The sequence below is a fragment of the Papio anubis genome, chromosome 4, assembly GCF_008728515.1.
Source record: "Papio anubis isolate 15944 chromosome 4, Panubis1.0, whole genome shotgun sequence".
NCBI classification, from domain to species: domain Eukaryota; kingdom Metazoa; phylum Chordata; class Mammalia; order Primates; family Cercopithecidae; genus Papio; species Papio anubis.
Window position 1 is genome coordinate 119,930,652 of NC_044979.1, and position 22,780 is coordinate 119,953,431.

At 42.5% G+C, this 22,780-nt stretch overlaps 1 protein-coding gene across 2 annotated transcripts in view; it reads left to right on the forward strand.

The window, feature by feature from the left end:
* Window positions 1-22,558, forward strand: part of SPATA48 (spermatogenesis associated 48) — a 67,997-nt gene extending 45,439 nt beyond the window's left edge. The window contains exons 7-10 of one of the 2 annotated variants that reach the window (XR_004183277.1): window positions 886-993; window positions 11,086-11,193; window positions 18,580-18,760; window positions 19,133-22,558. Coding sequence is in view for 1 of the 2 variants with exons in the window: in XM_003895986.5 (XP_003896035.2) it covers window positions 886-993; window positions 11,086-11,193; window positions 18,580-18,703 (340 nt within the window). In the remaining variant the exon portion in view is untranslated. Of the gene's footprint in view, window positions 1-885; window positions 994-11,085; window positions 11,194-18,579 lie in introns of both variants that reach the window. The other variant, XM_003895986.5, reaches the window with a different exon arrangement.
* The last annotated feature ends 222 nt before the right edge of the window (window positions 22,559-22,780 follow it).

Sequence of the window (22,780 nt, forward strand, 5' to 3'; positions counted from 1 at the left end):
AGAGAGAGAGAGAGAGAGAAAGAAAGAGTGGTATTTTTTTGTTTTTCCAAATAGGTTACCTTTTGAAATAAAATACCTTGGATGCTACCACTATTGGGTGTTATGAATCACGAAAATTGTTTTAATTGCAGAAGGGATGAGGTGCTCGTTAACAGTGAAGTGCAGGAAATATCACCTCTTATTTTCTACATTTAATGCCAGCTTTCCATAGATGGCAAAAAAGTACATTATCTGCCAGTTGGGGTCTTCTCTTGGTTTTTAAATGGAAGAAAAACCTTGAAACAAAGTAGATCCAAGAATATGGAGGAGGGATCTGGACCTTTAGTCCTGGCCCAACCCCTCCCATTACTCGGCCTCTCCTGCTCTGCAGTTGACTGGTATTTCTACCAGTGGCCCCAGAAGTCCTTGAAACTCTCTCTGATTGACATTAACTCGGCCTCTCAATTTTCTCTCAGGCCCAAGGGCACGTGGCTTGTTGCCCAAGCCCCTCTGCACCCGTGAGGGTTTCCATCCACCCTTAGCCTTATTATCTCCAGCATACGCCCGCCTCTTCCTTGCCCAACCTCTAGCCAGTCTCCAAAGAAGGAATTGTGCTGGGGCTACAGGAACAGCCCGCTTCTTTGTTCAGAAACACAAAACAGCCCTTACTCACTCTGGCTCAAACTTAACATCAAGGAGCATGGCACCGCTCATTCTGAAGAAGAGAAAATCATCTTTATATATTTTAAGGAAAATTGCTCTATCATTATGCTTTACATTTTGCATTTTGAGCCTTTGATCTATTTTGGCAAATAAATTTCCTTTGGAAGTTAGAATACTGTTCAATGGTTTCTTCTATGTTTCTTATAAAGAAATGTATGCCTTCTTTCCTTTCCATTCTAACAGTGGTCATGTGCAGTCTACAAATGCTGATGATGTTGACAACCCGTTGGGAGACATCGCATCGCTAGCCAAGCCGCGGTGCTCTAAGCCTCTTTATACAAACACAAGTCGGTGAGTTCCATTCATGATTATTTCCCTTGTTTTATTACTGAGAATGAAATATGATGATGGACTTTACTATAAATGAAGGAATTTAAACGTGGCTTTTTATTGAACATAGCTGAAGAAGAAAGATACCTGCTTCCTAAAAGAAATGTGGTTTGTCACAAAGGAGATTTTGGAGATTGACTCACTTGGGGCCCTTGAGCAAGTCACTTCATCTCTGTGACTTCAGTTTCTTCATCCGAAACTTGTGAGAAAAAAAAATGCCACCAAGCGAGGTGATCGTGGAGGGATCACTAATGTTTGTAAAGTATCTGAGAAACGGCTGATCACTAACAGAGAGGAATCACTTTTTTTTTTGAGACGGAGTCTCGCTCTGTTGCCCAGGCTCTGGAGTGCAGTGGCGCAATCTCCGCTCACTGCAAGCTCCGCCTCCCGGGTTCACGTCATTCTTCTGCCTCAGCCTCCTGAGCAGCTGGGACTACAGGCGCCCACCACCACACCCGGCTAATTTTTTGTATTTTTAGTAGAGACGGGGTTTCACCGTGTTAGCCAGGATGGTCTCAATCTCCTGACCTCGTGATCCGCCCACCTCGGCTTCCCAAAGTGCTGGGATTACAGGCATGCACCTCTCGGCCGGGCCGAGAGGAATCACTTTTACACATAGGAACTTGAAGGCTGTCGAGCCGTGCTTCGTCCTGAGGAAGGAGTCAGTGGGCTGGATTCTTCCATACATTCTGCAAGGAAATCATTGCTATTACACATAATAATTCTAAAAATCTAAAGGAAGGATATAGGAAGAAAGCCAATTTAAAATATTCTTCGGGCACAACAATTTAGGATTGTTTCTTCTTTGATACTACATCTAAATTTTGAAATGTTTTATGAAACATTCTTGCTAAAGAATCAAAACATTGTTTGGGGTCATTTCTTCAAAGAGAGTGAAGAGCAGTATGGCAGCATTTTAAAGACTTGACGTAAAAATGAACCACTTAACTTCAATAAATTGGGCGTATAGCATTCCTACCTCATCTTGCTGTTAATTTCTGTTTTTAAGCAAATGATATTTTGAGAGAATCATAGAAAAGAATTGAAGACATTAATTGTACTTATCTGATTTGGGCACTAGAGGGCCTCCAAGGTTGCAAAGTTTCTTCTTTTGATTCGCTGTCAATTTTTGAACGGAATCTTAACCTGTTAACACAAAGAAATGCTTTTCATTTTTATTTATAAAATATTGACAGACACAGAAAGATATAGTGTCACATATGACATATCAAATAACATAAGTAAACACCTGTCTATCCCCCACCTAGTAACACACAGAATCGTACTCAAATGTTTTCAACCATGTGTGTAGCCCCAATTTCATTGCCCATGCTTCTGCTTCCCCAGCTCAGAAGTTAAACTCGTTAGACTTTATGCCTTTCTTTTGCTTAGTTTTCTTTCTAGTTTTGATACATACATATGAATCTCTAAACAAATTATTATGTAGTTTCCACAATACTGCTTGAGCTAAAAAGCAAAGTACAGGAGAATACAAACAATATGATGTCATTTGCATACGAGTACATGAGCTTACTTTGTGCCAAGTAAGGAATAGAGAACCATCCTATTCAAACGCAAGTATGTCTCCTCTTGAATTTTTTCATCTTAAAGTTTCTTGAAGAGAAATGGCTTTATGATATTTTTAGGGTTTTTTTTAAATGATTGGTGGCACTTAATCATGGCTGGGAAGCCCTGCTATACCCTTGCCTTTTTAGTGAAAGCCTTTTTGGTTTTTTTTGTTTTGTTTTGTTTTGTTTGTTTTGTTTTGTTTTGTTTTGAGACAGAGTCTCACTCTGTCACCCAGACTGAAGTGCAGTAGTGTGATCTCGGCTCACTGCAACCTTTGCCTCCCAGGTTCAAGTGATTCTCCTGCATCAGCCTCCTGAGTAACAGGGATTACAGGTGCACAGCACCATGCCTGGTTAATTTTTTTGTAATTTTAGTAGAGATGGGGGTTTCGCCATGTTGGTCAGGCTGGTCTCGAACTCCTGACCTCAAGTGATCCACCTGCCTTGGCCTCCCAAAGTGCTGGCATAAAGGTGTCAGCCACCACACCCAGCCCAAAAGCCATATTTCAGGCAAGGGTCAAGGCCATTTACTCTCTAGTTCAAGTGGTTTCAGCATTGGAATCACCAATTTTCCTACAGGGCAAAAGTTTTAAAAATTTCCTTCATCATTTAATTTTGTTTTATGGTTACTAAGTTATCTGACATGCTCTGTGTTTTTTATATTGGTAGTGATTGTGCTAATAGCTTAAAAATAGTAGTTTTAATTTTTATTGTAGAACTGAATCTGATCATTAAAGAAAAAGTACAGAAATATTAATAACAATAACAATATAACCAAACTCTTACACAAAATATAACTATTATTAACATGTTGGCATATTTCCATCTGTCATACACACTTTTAATCTTGCTTATGTATATTTACATAGCTATGATCACATTACACAGAACATTTTTACCACCATAACATTACCACATAATTATGGGTACATGTTTTTATGAGCTTATCATAGCTTCTATTTGTGTAGATGTACTGTAACTGCCTCATTCACTTAGGTTACATATGTAAATTGTTTCCATTTTTGATATGGTAAATCACGCCCCCAAATATTCTTTATATGACTCTTTCTTGATTTGAAGTTATTTACTTAAGTGACACTCCTCCAAAAGGATTCCGGGGTCAGAATATGTAAACATTCTTAAAACGTTCTTAAACTTATGGCTATCATTTTCTTGAAGTGTTATGTGAATTTACAGAGGTTTGATGAGCCCGTGATTATGCTCAGTATTTATGCTCACCTTTAATGTGAACACTGAAGCTCCACAAATAACTTTTTTCCAAAAATGTTCATTATGAAAATAATTCAGATATTTTTGAAGGTAGAAAGTAAAATACCTTTCATTTTCAATTCCAATATTAAAAGTTTGATTTCTTTTTAGACTCTTCCCCTCATGCATTTATGAATGTGTGCAACATATATGTACAAGTGTATCGCGTGTGCATGCATAGGTGGAGTGTATGTGTGTATGTAAGATTGAAATATGCACTAAATATTTTTCCATATTAAAATCTTTTTAATGGCTAGATGTATCCCACCAAGTCTATAACAAGTTTATGTAGCCCAAGCCCTGACTACTTTTCTTGTTGTAAAGAATATAGCAAAAGCAGCCTCTACATATATGTTGTACACTTATCCATGCATTCTTTTAGAACAAACCACTAAAAATGAAATTGTTGCCTGAGTTTTCTTGTTAAAATTATTTTCGAATTTGGTAGGCATGCGCAGTTATTAAATGACATTTAGAGTTCAGGAACTCGAAATATTAATGCAGTTTCTACGGTTTCTACTGCAGTTCCTAACTTATAACTTGAGACTAATTTAGGAAATAGAAAGAATCCAAAACAGTCATTGGGTTCAACAAAAATTATTGAAGTTCAGTATAGCTAAACAATTTTCTTTGTTTCTTCAACAAACATGTACTGTTGACTGGATCTGGGTAGTGTTCAGGAAATTTTTTTTAACTGATACAAATTCATCCCCACTTATAATCTGTGTCAAGCAGAAAGTTAAGGTAAGACTGAGATAAGAATCCTGTTTAATCACGCCGGGCGCAGTGGCTCACACCTGTAATCCCAGCACTTTGGGAAGCCAAGGCAGGTGGATCACCTGAGGTCAGGAGTTGGAGATCAGCCTGGCCAACATGGTGAAACCCCATCTCTACTAAAAAACACAAAAATTTGTGAGGCTTGGTGCTGAGCATCTGTAATCTCAGCTGCTAGGGAGGCTGAGGCAGGAGAATCGCTTGAGCCTGGGAGACGAAGGTTGCAGTGAGCTACGATCGCGCCACTGCACTCCAGCCTGGGTGACAGAGACCCTGTCTCAAAAAAAGAGAAAAAAGAATCCTGTTTTTCAAATCTGACGTTTTTATCCTCTTCAATATAAGATCCATATTCTTTGCAAGGGCTCAGTGAACAAGTCTGAAGAGAAGCTCAGTCCATTTTAGTAACCATTTTACAGTGCCATATACCTTCAGTGCTTTGCAGTCATGAGTCATCAGTACAAGGAACATGATAACTGAATGATCTGTAATGGCAGATCTGTGTCCTTTCCCAAGGATATGGAAAGAGGTGTTGGGGTGCTTTTTCTTTGGTAATGGACTCTATTGTAGACATATATATGTGTGTGTGTGTGTATGTGTGTGTGTATGTGTGTGTATATATATCTTACATATATGGAAGAGAGCTCTGGGATCTAACATATATGCATCTCTCCCTTGTGTTTCCAAAGAATAAACAGGCTCAGCACAGGTGAGGTGCAGGCCCAGCTAACAGAGCAGCACAGCCCATGCCTTCTGACCCCAAACCCAGCACTTGCAGTTACCATTTGCTTGTTTTTCCAAACTAGGCAGCTGCCTCTGAGGTACCATCCTCCACTAAGTTATAATCTTTTATCTCAGGACGTTACAAGGTTTCACATTTACTGTGCTTTTTGACCTCAATGATATCTGAGGAAGCATTTGCAAATAAAGAGGAATTGTCCATCATGGACCCCCAGGCAGCCCCTGACAAATGTCTCCCATCCAAAAGGGGGCTTCCCTGTCAGCCACTGGACTGTGTTGCAGCTTAACAAAAAAACCTTACCACAACCCAGGTTAAAGAATAACTCTATGAATAGTAGTTCCTTAGATCAGCCCAACACTTCTGCCTTTTCAGACTACTTTCACACACTCCCTCATTTGTTTTTCAAATAATGTGATGAGGCCAGAGGTGAAGGTGCAAGTTCTATCCCCATTTTGCAGATGAGGAGTCTGAGGCCAGAGGAAATGACATAAAGAGGCAAGGTCACTCATTTCATGAGTGGTAAAAAGTCCAGAGAACTGACCTCTTAATCCCCAGGGCAAGCTCTTGCCTTAACTCACATTAAACGTGGCTTCTGCCTTTGGCAAATAACGGGTTCTTGGAGCTCCAGCCTCAGCTATAATATAAAAGCTTTGAGTTATACTGTTTCTACATTCCCTTCTAAATGGAAGAATTGAAGATCCCAAGAAAACAGGAGGAAAGACTATACCCACTAGATGAAGAGAATAATCAATAAACCTGTAATTCCTAAAATATATCTTGTGGCCACGACATCTTATGATATTCAGAAAAATGCAATCCAGTGACCAAAAGTCATTGCAAAATGATTCCAGTTTTACTTGCATTTGTCATTGGACAATAAAATCAGACAAAAGCCCAACTCACAATGGACTCCTGTCTTTTCCTCTCCAGCTGCATCCCCTTTACAGTTCTCCGTAGTCCTTCCCTTCTCCCAGCCCTCTAGGCTGACCCTTCCTAACGTCCAAGCCTGGACTTTACTACTCTTCCTCCCTCTCCCACTTTGTGCTCCCCTTGCCCACCCTAACTCCCATCCATCTCCTGCTGCTCCTCTCACATGGGTCTGCACCTGCTGCACGCTGGACACTGTGCCAGGCCTTTACTTGTATCACATTGTCCCCAGCACCCTCCAAGGGAGTGCAGCTACCCTGACTGATGGCCAATTATAGGTGAGATGCCTGAGAAAACTTCAGTTGAGGTCTAAGTTCACACAGCTGGTCAGGGCAGCCCTGGAAATTAAATGTGTCTGTCTCACACTCCCCTCCCTTATGTCGTATCCACGGTCTTTGTCCACTTGGGATCTGCAAACATTTAAATGTGCATTTTTTAAATTAAAAGTATTAGTGTGAAAGCTGTTGGGAGCTAAATCAGCTTGATATCTGCCTAGAACTGTACCTGATATAGAATGGCTCTAAATAAAAGACTGTCACATTGATCTGAACCTGCACTTACACCCCACCCCGTATAAATGCAGCCCGCCGTGAGCTAACAAGGCTTTCCTGGCTGAGCTGGGAGTAATGCCAATGGCCCTTCCCATTCAGTTCAATCACACTGAGGTCCAGTTCTGCCACTTGCGAGCTTGGTTGGTGCTGGCCATGTTACTTAGACTTTCTCTTCCACAGTTTCTCCATCTATAAAATGGGCATGATCATAGGACCTATGGCACAAGATTATTGTATAGTCAACTTACATCAAGCATTTAAAAGGGTACCTGGAACATAGAACATACTCAATGACTATTAGTCATGTTTACAGTGTAGAGTGAGAATTTGTATGCATGCCTAAATTTTATGCACATATACACTACTATATTCTACATATAACATGGTTTTCTCCACATTTTTCCTGTCTCATATTTAACTTACATACCATCTGTACTCCCTTCTTCTGAGTTACTAAACTTCTTGATTTTCTTAAATTACTTAATTTCTATTTTATCATGCTTTGTTGAGAACCAATTCGTTGTAGACTTAGGCAATAATATGTATCAATTAGTGAACATTGATACATTTGATACAATTTGATACAATCCAAATGTATCCAATAGTGAACAAAATCCTGGTTTATTTGGAACTAGCGAGTACAAAATAAGGTGTTTAAAGGACTGGAAGCTGTGGAGCAAAGGTAAAAATGAAGACTTCTTATTTTTAAGTGGGTCTCTGCTTCTTTCTGCTTTCCTGAAATGGGGAGTGGAATTCTTTGAACATGCGACTAATCTGGAAATCCATTTCCCAGCTTGTATGTTTCAGTATCTTTAATAGCTTTGTTCCCTCCAACTGAAAAATAACATCTCCTATCAGCAGCAGTCTAAAGTGTCCCCCAGAGAGTATTCTCCTCTTAATATAAGGTCACCGTATTGCACTTAAGATGGCAAAATTCCCCTTGCTATGGCCATATGTGCCAGGGTTAAATGGAATAGATTTAGAAGTAGTGTGGGTGAGGACTTTCGTTTTCAAGTATTTGGCAGTTTATTATGCAAGTGAATTCATTCTCAAGCCTGAGCAGCTAATCAGTCTACCTTTCATGATATGTTATTATGAAATATGATGTAATCTAACAGCATTAAGACAATGTAACATATGATACCATTTAGCATCAATAACCTGCATGCCACAGAGGCACAGAGGCTGTGCAATGTTTTTTATCAAGCCCTTCATGTGATTGACAGATGGCCTGCGTCCATCCCTCTGACTTCTTAACTGCTCTGATGGGAGGATATGACTTTAGAGGCATTTTAATTCTGCAGGTGTTTTCAAAGGCAGTGGAAAAAACCTTTCACACAGATGGAGGGGATTTCCTTTGTAACATGCATGGAAGCTTTAATGAATGGTTGACAGAGAGACGCATGCATGAATAACTTTGCCTCATTCTGGGTTACCTCTCTAACTTACATCTGCACTTTTCCAACAAAATTCCAAGAAATCCTGCAGGGTACTGCCTAGAATTCGGCAGCTTCAGTTCACTCACCTAGGTCCCTCCAGCAAGCTTGACAGTGTGACTCTAAAACAGAGGTTCCTGAATTTAGCAGCACAGGAGAATCATCTGGAGAGCTGTCAAAAGTCCCAGTGCTCAGGCCACACCACTTACTAGTTACATTAAAATGTGGGACTGGGCCAGGCACGGTGGCTCATACCTGTAATCCTAGCACTTTGGGAGGCCGAGGCGGGCGGATCACGAGGTTAGGAGTTCGAGACCAGCCTGACCAACATGGTGAAACCCCATCTCTACTAAAAATACAAAAATTAGCTGAGCATGGTGACACATGCCTATAACAGCAGCTAGTCAGGGGGCTGAGGCAGGAGAATCACTTGAATCTAGGAGGCGGAAGTTGCAGTGAGCCGAGATTGTGCTGCTGTCCTCCAGCCCGGGCAACAGAGCAAGATTCCGTCTCAAAAAAAAAAAAAAAAATTGTGGGGGTGGGAGCCAGGCATTGGTACCTTTAAAGATGCCCCTGAGATATCAGTGTGCAGCACTATTGGAAACCTCTGTCTCAGCATCTTTTCAGCTGTCTGTACTGGATAAACTTTGCAATCTCCATGTGCATGGCCCTTATTTTGTAAATGTTTTATTTCTTTAAATTACTGTATTTCAATTGAAATTAGTTTAGCATCTATTAAGTGCTAACAATTTGCTAGCTGCTTTCACATTCATTTAATTCCTCTAATCCCCAGAGTGCCCCTAAGAAGTTAGTGTTGTTGTCTTCATGCTGCAGTTGACTGAGCTGAAGCTCAGAGAGCTTTCTTCACTGGAGTAAAACTTCACAGTTGGTTAAGGGGCAGAGTCAGACTTGCCACAGAAGCCTGCTTCTCAATGCAGTGAGCTTCCCCCAGTCTTTAGCTGCCTTACTTTCCTAGTCTCACAAAATCGGTTATTTTGTACTGTTTATTCTGCTGTTGCCATAGGTGTAATTTCCCTTCACTTTGTTAGTCTCTGGGTGTCCTTGATTATATCACCTGCAAGCCAGTAAGTCATCACCAACAGAGTCATAAATTACATAACTGGAAGAGAATTAGGAGATTTATTAGTGCAATTCCCTGCCTGATACGTATTTTCCCCCAACATGTTGATATTTGCACATAATCAATTGCACCAAGAAATTGCAATGTGAATCCTTCTCATTGTTTCCACTTCTCCCTCACCCAAGCCCTTCTGGTTGGTATCACTACCTGGGGTCAGGCTGAGGCTAGCAGGCTCCAAAAGACTATGTCTAGTCCAGATCCCAGAGATGATATGGGGAACCAGGGTCTGAATCTTCCTCCCAACCCTTAAGCACACACCCCTTTCACTAACCTCTCTTCTGCCTGCCTTGTCACCTGATACTTTCAGGAGCAACTTCTATAAGTTCCAAATTTTGAAAATTACTCCTAAGATAAGTGGTTCCTGGAGAAGGCTTTGTTTGGCTTACTGGTCGTGTGGGAAGGTCATGGATATAACCAAGGCAGCCATTGAAGAACCATTCCTCCACCACCCACAGAGGTTTGCTTGTTGCTACTGTGTCGCATTTTGTCTGGGCGCCAATTTGAATAGGGAACCATGCCACAGGGATGTCCTGCTCTCAGAGAAAGGCCCAAGGATGGCAAGTGAAAGCCACTGAGATGAGTGAAATGTGCAAGCTGCCCACTGGCCCTTTCCTCACTGGGGGCAAGTTCATGATGGTGGCCTTTCTCGTTCCTTCCTGAAGCCAGCACAGTGAGCTGAGGCCAAGGCCTTGATACGACGCTGCAAAGATGGTAGGCTGTTACACAGAGCCTCATGATCTGCAAATGGTGTGTTCTTGGACTTTGAAATACAATTTAAATCTTATTTTCCTCAACTCCTTGCAGCACACAGGACGGAGCTTCACGCTGGGCCTGTCCCATAAGCCTTACCCACCTCCTAGGAAATAATCTGTGTAAACCACCTTGTGTGCTATCATGGCAAGAATATTCGTTATTCTTCACATTCCTTCCTCTGAACTACCTACTTAAACCTTTCTCTTGAATACTCGTTTGCCCTTTCTGGAGAGAGAGAGCTTTTACACACACTGAAGATGGCTTCTTCACGCTTGTGTTTTCCTTTTATCTCCCACTGTCCCTGGCGGAGAAAAGAAGAGGGAAGCAGAAGAGTCAGTGGAGTTCGACTAAACAGACTGTTGTAGAATTAATGCTGGGGTACATTTGTTTCCAATGGGTAATTTTAGGAAATCATCTGAAATTTGTAGTACAGTACGTTAATGGTGATAAGAAAGATATTTGATAAAAGTAACAATGTTGTAAATGTAAGTGTGCATATTCATGAATATTAGAGTCTGCATTACAGAAATATATATGGGATATAGGTCTGCTGCTCTGTGAAGACCTGATATCTTCCTTCATTATGAAACAGAGTCAGCAGTGAGTCATGTTTATCAAAGACATGGAAATTTAAAATATTAGGAAAATGTGAACTTGAAATAAATTGTATTGACTCCAGCGTAGGGCTGTTATCTAAGTACCTGTGCCTGAGCATGCCCCAGGCCTGCACTGTTTCCTTTTTGGACAGCCCAAGTTCCACACCTTATACAGGAAAAAAAAAATTAGACTGCATCTTTCTTTATATTTTTCATATTTGGGTGCTAGTTACCATGACAATTTCACAAATCATCATTTTAATTTCCTCTCTTCCTCCTCTCTTAACTCTTCACTTTAGTGCTGCAAATATTCCAGGATATACTGGCAAGGTTCATTTCACAGCCACCCACCCAGTAAATTCTAATATTCCATCAACAACCCCATCACCAGATTCAGAACTGCACCGGTAAGTATGAAGCCTCTTACTCAATTTGCTCAGATACATTAGGAGGGGAAATCCTAATTATGTTTATTCCATTAAAGAACAATTAAATAGTAAAAGCAAATTTACATTGTTTTTAAAAATGTAGCATCAAGTCTGAAACAGAAAAAAGATAATTTTCCATTTTCCTACTGAGGGGAACTTTATTAAGCCTTGTATGTGTTTCCTTTTTGAATCTCACCCAAAATTACACTGAAAACCAGGTGTAGATTAATGTTATTATGAATGTAGCCAAAAGGGGCATATGAAGGTATTTCAGGCACTTTAGAGGAATGGCATCTTTGCTTCTTAGACTCACAGCTGTGCACACACATTACCTTTCTGCATGACCATCAGAAGACACATGGAACATACATCAGATAGTTACTTCTTGTAACAGTCACCTTATTTTTTAGAAAAGACAAAATTCTGTTGAAAGTCACATATATTTTTAAACCTGCATTTTGCAGACTGAAAGCAGGAGAGGTGGCCAGGCATGGTGGCTCACCACGCCTGTAATCCCAGCACTTTGGGAGGCTGAGGTGAGCAGATCACTTGAGTTCAGGAGTTCGAGACCAGCCTGACTAACATTGTGAAATCTTGTCTCTACTAAAAATACAAAAATTAGCCAGGTGTGGTGGTGGGCACCTGTAATTCCAGTTATTTCGGAGGCTGAGGCAGGAGAATCACTTGAACCCAGGAGGTGGCAGTTGCTGTCAGCCAAGAGTGCCACTGCACTTGCACTTCAGCCTGGGCAACAGCGTGAGACTCCATCTCAAAAAAAAAAAAAAAATCCCAGAAAACAGGAGATGTTAGATGCAAGGTTACTGAAGATTCCTTTATTTGAAGCTACTAGTGAGAAGGAGCACATCGTTACTCATTTATTATAACTCAAATTTGAAAGCACCTGATGGAATTCCTGGCATTGCAAATGGTTTGGAAAATGCAAACACAGTCTGAATGATGTCTAGTGGCTGGCCCAGTGCAGACAAATATGCTAGCACAGTCGGAAGGCAGACTAGAGGGATGGCAGTTCTCCTCCAAAAGGAGAGCTTGTTCTCCTAGGTCACATTCTTTTGGTAAAGGAGTCATTTGTTTATCACACATTTCATTTATTTATTTATTTATTTATTTATTTATTTATTTATTTGAGACCGAGTACTCTGTAGCTCAGGCTGGAGTGCAGTGGTGCTATCTCAGTTCACTACAACCTCTGTCTCCTGGGTTCAAGAGATTCTCATGTCTCAGTCTCCCAAGTAGCTGGAATTACAGGCATGCACTACCACGCCCAGCTAATTGTTGTATTTTTGGTAGAGACAGGGTTTTCCCATGTTGGCCAGGCTGGTTTCGAACTCCTGACCTCAAGTGATGCGCCCACCTCAGCCTCCCAAAGTGCTGGGATTACAGGCATGAGCCACTGTGCCTGGCCTTATCAAATATTTATTGAGCATCAATTCTGGACCAGGTACTGTTCAAGACACTGAAGATACAGGGATGAACAGACAAGGTCCCGGCTTTCAGGAGCTTATTTTCTGGTACAAAAGATAGACAGTAAAGAAGCACGCGAGTAACTGAAGAAATGTGAAGAAATGAAATAATAACCTTAGCTAGTGAAATGAAGAAGAAAGACTGATGTAGGAGAGAGTTCCTCAGAAGGGGCTTATTGAGCTTGCTGGTCAGGGAGAGCTTTCTGAGGAGGTGACTGTCAGGCCATGGGTACCAAGCCCGAGCTCCTGCTCTGATCAGCTGCTTAAACTTTCAGAAGGGCAATGGTTGTGTATGGGAGCAGCTGCCATGCATGGGCCTCTTGGGCTGTGGCTCTTGGTCCACCCAGCTGCTCATCCTCTCATTCATTCACCCATTTGCTGGTGGATTCACATGACCTTTTATTGAGTCAATGCATGTTTACTGTGCTCCAATAAATCACAAGAACTGCTTGCAAGGAGCTCACCATCTCGCAATGAGAAATAAACAATTGCAGCAGAGGATGACGAAAAATGTCTTAACACTAATAATCACTTCTGTTAGCTGAGTGCTTTGTGGGTACTAACTCATGTCACGGTCCCAGGAATCCTGTGAGGAAGGGAATGTTACTATCCCCATTTTACAGATAAGGAAACTGAGGCACACACAAGCTGCCTGCAGCTCTGGGAGGGGGCACTAAAGAAGACTTCACAGAAGAGTGGCTCATGCAGTGACTTGAAGGAGTGGGGCTTGGTCCCAGGTAATTGAGGGCAGCAAGCATTCCTCATGGCACAGTAAAGGCACCATAGGGGGCAGCTCTCAGGCCCCGACTAGCCCATTGTAGGCCACCGTGTATAGACAATTCTACGCATCCCACAAGCCCTGTGCGCGTGGCCTTTTCTAAGGTGCCTGCCAACAGGAGGCTTTATCAATGCCTCTCACTTTCTGGATTGGTAATTGTCTAGCATCTCTCCAGGCCATCTGATGAGAAACATTTTAAAAGGAGGTCAATGGCTTTCTAGGCTAATAACTTGCATTTGGTTTTTTCTCAAGACACATTTTTCCCAGTCTCAATATTTGCCTGTATTTTAAAAAGATAAATTCTGTCGTGTGTATCATCCTAACAACATGATATTACGATGAGATATGGGTATATAGTAAAATGGTTACTATAGTGAACATATTTGTCATCTTCATAGTTACCCATTTTCCCCTTCCCCTTGTGGTCAGAGCAGCTATAATCTACTCAGTTAGCAAAAATCCTGAATACGATACACTATGACTCTCTATAGTCCTTATGATGGATCTTATGTCTCATGGTTGTTCCTCCTGCGTGTCTGCTACTTGGCATCCTTTGACCTACATCTCCTTTTGCCTCACCCTCCACCGAATCCCTCATAACCACTGTTCTATTCACTATCTCTGTGTATTTCACTTTTTTATTTCTTTTTTAGATTTCACAAATAAGTGAGACTATGCAACATGTTTCCTTCAGTGTCTATTAGCAAAATGACTTCTAGGTCCATCCGTGTAGTGCAAATGGCAGGATCTCCTCCTTTTTAAGGCTGAATAATATTCCACTTTCTTTATCCATTCATCTGTCAACAGACACCTAGGTTGTGTCCATATCTTGGACATTGTGAATATGATGCAATGAACACAGGAGTGCAGATATCTTTATGAGGTGGTAATTTCACTTCCTTTGAGTATATCTCCAGAGAAGGAATATGTTATTTTTATGTTTAATTTCTTTGGGAAACCCCATACTGTTTCCATAACGGCTGCACCAACCTACATTCCCATCAACAGTCTATCATTTCTCTACACTCCCATCAACACTTATTATCTCTTGTCTTTTTGATGGCAGCCATTCTAATTGGTGTGAGGTGATATCTCACTGTGGTTTGTATTTCCCTGAGGAGCAATGTTAAGCACTCTTTCATATACCGGCTCACCATTTTTGTTATCTTTGGAGACATGTCTGTTCAGGTCCTTTGCCCATTTTTTAAATTGGGTTTTAAATTGTTTTAAATTGGGTTATATGTATTGAGTTGTATGAGTTCTTTATAAATTTTGGATATTAACCCCTTATCAAATATATGGTTCCCAAATATTTTCTCCCAGTATGTAGGCTGCTTTTTCATCTTGCTGATTGTTTCCCTTGCTGCACAGAAGTGTGTTAATCTGACATAGTCATATTTACTTATTTTTGTTTTTGCAGCCCAAGCTTTGGGTGTGATACACAAGAAATCATTGCCAAGGCCAATGTCAAGACGTATTTTGAAATGTTACAAATCCATTTCCAAAGGCAAAGCTGGTAGACATTTAGACAAGCAATATATATTTACTTCATGTGAGGGACATAAAACAATGTCAAAATTAAATACATCCTTATATTGATCATTTAGACTCACTGTCCAAAGAGAGCTAGGATGAAACCTTGTGGCTGGTTCATGATTTAGGAGGGATCCGATCCAGAGATTCTTTGTCAGTGCAGATATAAACACTGCTAATCCCTTTTCTTTTTTTCTTAACAATCCATCTTCTCACCCCCAAATCTCAGACCCCACCCAGATCTCTTATTGTTCTAACACATCTACACAACGCATAATCAAGCCATCCAATGTGTGATAAAAGGTTCCTATTATTTTTCAGATAAATCTCTATTTCTAAATGAAAAACTGTCCCTTACTGTTACTCCCAGAGAATATAACTTGTATCTTTCAGCCAGACTTTCACATTCAGATTCAGGCCCATAGCTGACTCTTGGGGGTCCTCGCAATCCCCCTCAATACACACATACTGCACATATGGCTGCCATCCATGGCCCTCAATATACACACATACTGCACATACAGCTGTCATCCATGGCCCGAATGGGAACCCAGCGCCCTCTGAGGCAGCGTCTCTGGGATTCTCATTCTTAGGGTGCAGATAACACGCTAGAGAAAGTGACACTAACCAAAGTGTCACCCACAACTAAGTGATGGCTTGTGCTGGGCCCAGGTGTCAAGGCCTGCACCTCTGCCTTCTGCCCTAACAGCAGCTCCTGGCAAGTGGTGGCTTTTTCTGGCATGAAAAAGCACAGTGCAGAGGGGCAGGAGGGAATTAAAACGTGTAAAAACTCACCGTGCTTTCATAAGGACAGTGCCCTCTAGCAGGAAGGCCTGGCCCTTGTGGTCAGAAAATTGGGCCTTCCAGGCTCTTCACATCAAAAAGTATCACTCTGATTTTATTTAACACAATAATTTATTTTTCTAAAACTTTCCAGTGAAAGTATGAGCCTTGATCTCTCTCTGATGAGTGTCATGAGAACGTAGTGAGCTAACTTCCTTCTGACTGTTTCTGCTTGATCTGATGCATTTTTTCCTGTTATTTCTAAGAAGTCGTCTTCACACGGGCATCCCCTGGGAACTCCTGAATATTAGCTGCTACTGTACTCTCCCTGCTCCTCTGCAATGGGTTCCTCGCTTATTCAGAACTAATGCCATTCCTGTGGTGGCTGTCTTCAAACCTCTCTGTGCCACAGGAGCTTCCAGTCCCTTCCCCACACCCCTCTCAGCTGGCCTTGCCTCCTGCTTGCTGGGGCACCCAACGTGACCCTTTCATTTTCCCTGCTAGTGTCCCCTCTTCCTCTCCACATGCCAGGCTCTATTTCCATTACTGCTGTCTCCCTTTTCCCCCAGGAAGACATGCTCTTACTTTTCTAAAATATTGATCATTATTTCTGAGCTCTGAGTCCTGTGTTCCCATCAGTCCTGCTTCCTCCCTTCTGCCCCGCTGTGCTGGCCTCTCCCAGCTGGCCAGTTGTTTATGAAGAACCCCAGCAAAGTCTCCTGTGGCTTCCCTGTGAGCTGCCACCCTGTTCTCCCCTCTTGTTCCTTTCACCTCTAAACTTCTTGAAAAAGCAAACAGCTAATCTCCCAGGCCTCCTGCCTTCACTTCCTTCCTGCCCACTCTCTCCTGAACCTGAACCTCCTGGCTCTGGATTCTGACACCAGCAGTCAAGTGACATGCTCCTGCCTGCCAGGCTGTACACTGGAAGGGGGACAAGAGAGAGGCCATTGAATCTTCTTGATGCAGAGACAAGGAACAGTGCATTTGGCTGGATCTCTGTAATCAAGAAAGTTGTACTGGTGGTTTGGAGGTTTTAAGTTGTTTGGGCCTCAAATGTTGATACGAAGGGGTCCATGGCCATATACTCCCACACCATATTTGGAGCAAAGTACATAGGGCCCCCACAGTGCCTCAGGATGAATATTGGGATGGAATGTAAACTGAGAGGAAGGGACAGCTGAAAGAGATTTGAAGTGAGGAGATGGGGTGTATTGGAGGTGGAGAAGAAGCGATGTGACCAATCTCCAAAGTCATGAGCAAGGAGAACACAGGCACAAATGATTTTTCTAGCTCCCTTTTTCCAGGACAGTCCAGTGTTTCTTGCCCACACCTTCCCACAAGAATGTAACCTTCACAGAGACTTGCCTTCCCACCTCTGCAGCCATTTCTCACAACATATAATATATATATATATGTGTGTGTATGTGTGTGTATTTATATATATAAAGCAAAATAAAATATTAGTTCAAGGTGATCATAGCATAAAACAAAGCCATTTTTGACGGAGTCGCTATATAGAGGGTTAATTTTAATTATTTTTAATTTTTTAATCTCCCATGCCAGCATTGTAACTCACTGCTAATACAAGCACTGCATTGCGTGTGTGATTCAAATAGCAGCAAATTCATAGCAAAATTACTTCAGGCCATGGGCTTGTGGGGTTGCTCATAATAGCTGGCCCAACTCCTGTGATACTGGGACAGCCACCTCCAGGCAGAACAGGGAGTTTGGGAATGCCAGTAACCCAAGGGGATAAAACATCCCTTGCAAAGCATTCCACATTTTCAAAGCTTTTTTAAACAAAATTATTTTAGTTATCACACCAAACTTAATAGGGCAAATTTGTTCCTACTGGGTATACAAGCAAAGTAAAATGAAGCCCAGTCATGAGCCTCCTCTGGGAACAGGCAGCTTAAATGCTCTGGCAGAGCCAGTAAAGTCCTGTACACCAGGCCTTGCTCACCCTTCAACAGCAGCCTCTGCGGGAGGCCCAGGCCCCTCCCACCCATGTCTTTTCCTGGTCTCTGGGTGACCCAGCCATGTCTTCTCCTGGCCTCTGGGTGAGGCCTGAGTCCCTGCCACCCATGTCTTCTCCCAGCCTCTGTGTGTGGCCCAGGTCCCCCAACCCATGTCTTCTCCAGATATCTGGGTGACCCACCCATGTCTTCTCTTGGCCTCTGGGTGAGGCCCGGGCCCCTCCCACCCATGTCTTCTCCTGGCCTCTGAGTGACCCAGCCATGTCTTCTCTTGGGGCCTCTGGGTGAGGCCCTGGCCCACTCCACCCATGCTTCCTCTTGGCCACTGGGTGAGGCCCGGGTTCCCCACTCCCATGTCACCCATGTCTTCTCCAGGCCTCTGAGTGACGCAAGTATGTTCCCTCTTACCCTCTGAGCGAGGTCTGCCCGCCCCATGTCTTGTCCTGGCTTCCCTGTGCCTTGTCTGTCCACCTCTCACTCCTCTTCGGAGGACACTCCTTTTAATTCCCACGGCCGCCCAGCCCGGAGAGCTCTCGCCTGCGTGCCCTGGGCCCTCCCCAGACACGATGCGGTCGGGTTCCTTGGGTGGCTTTCTGCAGATCACCCCCATTCCTAGCACCCACCATAACTGCGCAGCGCAGAGGTGCAGTCCCTGAAGCCGAGAGCTCCCCAGCGGGAGTCATCCTCGCTCCCTGCCTGCAGTGCGCGCTCTCTTCCCCTTCCCGCACATGGGTATCATTTGTTGGGTGAGGTTGTATGTTTTTATATGTCTTTTATGTCTCATTTTCCTCCTTTTCTCCCCATGCTGCCTCAGCGTCTTACAGAAAGAAATGGCAGTTGACCTCTTCCGTCACCAGGCTCCCCTGTCTCGACTGGTCACAACTGTAAAACCCTACAACCCCTTCAACAAGAAGGACAAAGAAACCATAGACTACTAGAGGAGGCTGCCCGGCGCGGGCTGTCCAGGCTTCTGCCTGGGGAAAGCCTGTGCGGAGGTGGGAAATAAAGGCGGCTTCTCCCGGCTGCGCAGTGTGGTGGGGTCCGTGCTATTCTCCGCTGGCCTGCGCATCCCTGCCCAGCCCCGCCTCTCTCCTCCGGTAGGCAGCGCTCAGCTGGACCCGGGGCGCCGGCCAGCCGCGGCTCAGTCTCCGAAGCCGCCGGCAGCAGGGGAACAGGCACTGTATTGCAGAAGATTCCTCTTTAGGGTTGGATTATTGGGTCTAACTAGAGGTTTCACATCGGACCACTTCAGTGCAGGGATTCTACAGCAGAAAGCAGACCATAGATTTTAGAATCTCAAAGTCAAAAATCCATGTGCTGTCAGTGGGAACACTGAGCTGAGAAAGTGCGTTCTTCTTTTCTCGCAGGGGACATCACACAAGGGGACAACATCTACCCTCTCTTGGCCTGCTCCAGTGTTTCCTTCAGAGAGAAGCGTTCCCCAGGCCCCATGAGGGTCCTGAGGTCTAAGTCAGGACCACTTTGGGTTAGAGTGTGGCCTGACCCGGCCTTGACCAAAGAGAGCACCAGCTCGCAGAATCTCTCAGGGGTGCATGTGGGCTGAGGGGGAGCCCTCTGGTCTTCGGAATATACACCTAAAGTATATTTACATAGTATTTGCATATACACATACACATACACAAAGCCTGTTGGAGTTTACAAAGTACTTTTGTAAACCTTAGCTCATTTGATCCTGCAACCTCGTAATAAATTCTTGTAGCAGGCATTTTACAAATATCTTGCATTTTATGAATAAAATAGACTAAGGCCAAGAAAAGTGAAGTATTTAAGGTCACACAACTAGTAATTAGTAGAGTTATAACTGGAACCGAGATTTTCTAAATTTAAATATTATATCTCTCCTACCCTTCCATTTTTTCAGCAGATTGGATAACCTTCAATGAATTATAAAAACAAAGAAACAGAAAAAAAACCCTCCCTGTGTTTCTAGACTTTTCTGAAGTGTCTCAGGGTTTCTATCTGACTTCTTCTAAGAAATTCAGATCAAGATAGTTATACCTCAGAACTCCAAGTAAATGTGTAAATGCTTTCGGGGGTAGTTTGTTCTTGATTTTCCCACAGAAAGGGAGAAGTCAGCTACCTTTGTGATGGAATCATGTATTGCCTCAACGAACAACAACACAGACTTGGATGGTGAGTATTCTACCAGGATGAAAGAGGAAGGGCAACAGCCATCCATCCTGAGGGCAGACGTCCCTGCATGCAAAAGGAATGGCACCCCCTGAACCCAATCTTGTAGTTTAATTATTTTTAGAAAGAGTAAATTGGAAAAAAAAAAAAAAAAAAAAAAAAAAACCAGACCCAAATAAAAATCTTCAACTCTGAAACGTTCTCAGCAAAACACAAATGGGGCAGTGTTATCCTCCTTCAGGAAGCAGATTAGTGTAGGTACCTGAGATTACATTTTGCAGTAAACATCCCTGGCAGCCCACTTTGTCAGGGGGTGGTGGTGCTCAAAATCTGAGACACGTCTTCATCACTCAGGGCCCGGACAGGGCTTCAGTAATACTGGATCTTAGCATTTTCCAGGCTAAGATAACTTTTTCATTCTCTACAGTGCAGATACCTAGACACCTGTCAGAGCACTTGAACACCCAAATGCTGCTTCTAGAAGGATGTTGGCTTTGTCTGTAGCATCCCTGGACCTCATTCAGAAAAAGAGAGATGGTGACTCTTCATTTGCACTCTAACTTGTTCAGACTTCTCACTTGTGATGATAAAATGCAAATACTGCTCACCACAGACCTAGAATCCAAGGTCAGTCACAACAAGGAAGAACATAGAATTGCCAGTGTTCCTGACCCTGACCTGTGGGTGTAAGTTGTAGTATTTGGGCTTCTGTGGTCAACGTTACAACTAAAAGTCAGAAAAGCCATGGGAGATAGTCTCAGGGATATGCATCAGCTCTTCAGATTCTGAATTCTGGTCTTGCATGATTTCTTTCACCAGGAGCCATCACAACTGTGCTTCCTCAGACTAACAACTTGCCTCTCACTCCCTACCCTCCAGGCACCATCTTTTCTATAAAGTCACCCTCTCAGCTTTCAGTTATCCCCAGAGATGACCCAAATACAGAGAACTGTGGCATTTTTTATAGCATTTAGGTGAAAGATGTTATAAATTATACAGTTCACCTGAGACAGAAAATGCATGCTACCAGGCAGTGGCTCACACCTGTAATCCCAGCATTTTGGGAGGCCAAAGTGGGAGGATTGCTTTAGCCCAGGAGTCCAAGATCAGACTAGGCAACATGGTGAGACCTCTTCTCTACAAAACAGTCAAAAAATGAAGTAGGAGGATCGCTTGAACTCTGGAATTTGGGGCTGCAATGAACCGTGATGGAGGCATTGCACTCTTGCCTGGGTTACAGAGTGAGACCCCTGCCTCAAAAAAAAAGGAAAGAAGAAAGAAAGAAAGAAAGAAAGAAAAGAAAGAAAGAAAGAAAGAAAGAAAGAAAGAAAGAAAGAAAGAAAATGAAAGACAGAAGAAAATCCATGCTAATACTCTTATTCTAGCAGATAAGGATGTTAGAATGCAGCATATTAAAATATTACAAAAGTACAATAATATGAAAAAATATGGCACTCAACACAGAGCAGAATGGAAACTAGAATCAAACGGAGGAAAGCATTTTGAACCCCTGAGTACAGGATAGGTTTTTTTCAATAGATGGTATTGGGACAACTATTTGAAACAAAAGATCCACTAACTGAATTGTTCTTGGAATACAGACTTAAATAGATAATAAGTTACAGATTACTCGGAAATTCAGGGGAATTGGTTTATAAGGTGGAGGGTGTGAAAAAAATTTCCAAAAAGGACACTGAAGGAGATAAAAAGCTACTTTCAACATAAAAAATACAACCAAAATTTTAAGATAAAACTGCCAGGAAAATATGTCAAAGGATTCGTATTCTCATTGTAAAAACAGCCTATGATTTAAAAATGATGATACTAGTAAAAACAAGTCAAAGGATATTAACAAGAAATAAGAAATATGAATGGCCAATAAAATTTTTACACCTCAGTAGTATTAGAGAAATGACCGTAGTATTTTACTTTTCACCCACAAATTGGTGCTGATGAGCAGAAATAGATGTCTGTATACTACCAGTAGGCGTTCACATGGGTAACACCTTCCTAGGGGATATTTGGCAAAACGTTTTAAGAGCTTTCACAAGTGGCATACGTTTCAACTTGGTCATTTCACTTTTTGGGTTTTGTCAAAGCAAATAATCACGCAGTAAGCAAATATATTTGCATAAAGAATTAAAGGTATAGCATTTTATTTAACTGAGAGAAAATGAGAACAACTTACTGTGCTGTAGGGTAAGTACAACTGATAGCAATAACTTAAGCATACTCTTGGAATGACCCTTATGGCAGACGCACCTGATGTGTGTTCTGAGCTAAGGAATCTGGGAGTGGCCAACACAGAGATTGGTTTCTTATCTATGATAAACATCTGAGCCCCTGTCACATCCTGTGGAACATGACCGAACAAGAGATTGAGGCGCTGAGTTTTGGGTTCATGAAGGTTGGCAGGTGGAGTTCACTAGAAGGAGGATGTTAAGTGAAAATGCTATATAAACTGCATGCTGTTTGCAAGCAGTTGCAATTTTCCTGCCCAGCCTGCTGCCACTGGGTTATGTGGTTATATGTTGTCCAGGCTACCACCACCATTTCTGTAATTAAGGCAGTCCTATTATCCAGCCTACCTCCATTGGACTCTCTCCCCTGTATGTATGCTCCTAATAAAATCCCATGCCTCATTTGCTGTCTCTGGGTGTCTTCTTCAGTCTCTTGAACCTAGTGTCTTCCTTATTGAGATGCATAGTTCAATACAATATGCCCATCAAAAGAAAATGTGATAGGCCTGGTGCAGTGGCTCACGCCTGTAATCCCAGCACTTTGGGAGGCCAAGGCAGGCAGATCACCTGAGGTCAGGAGTTTGAGACCAGCCTGGCCAACATGGTGAAACCCCATCTGTGCTA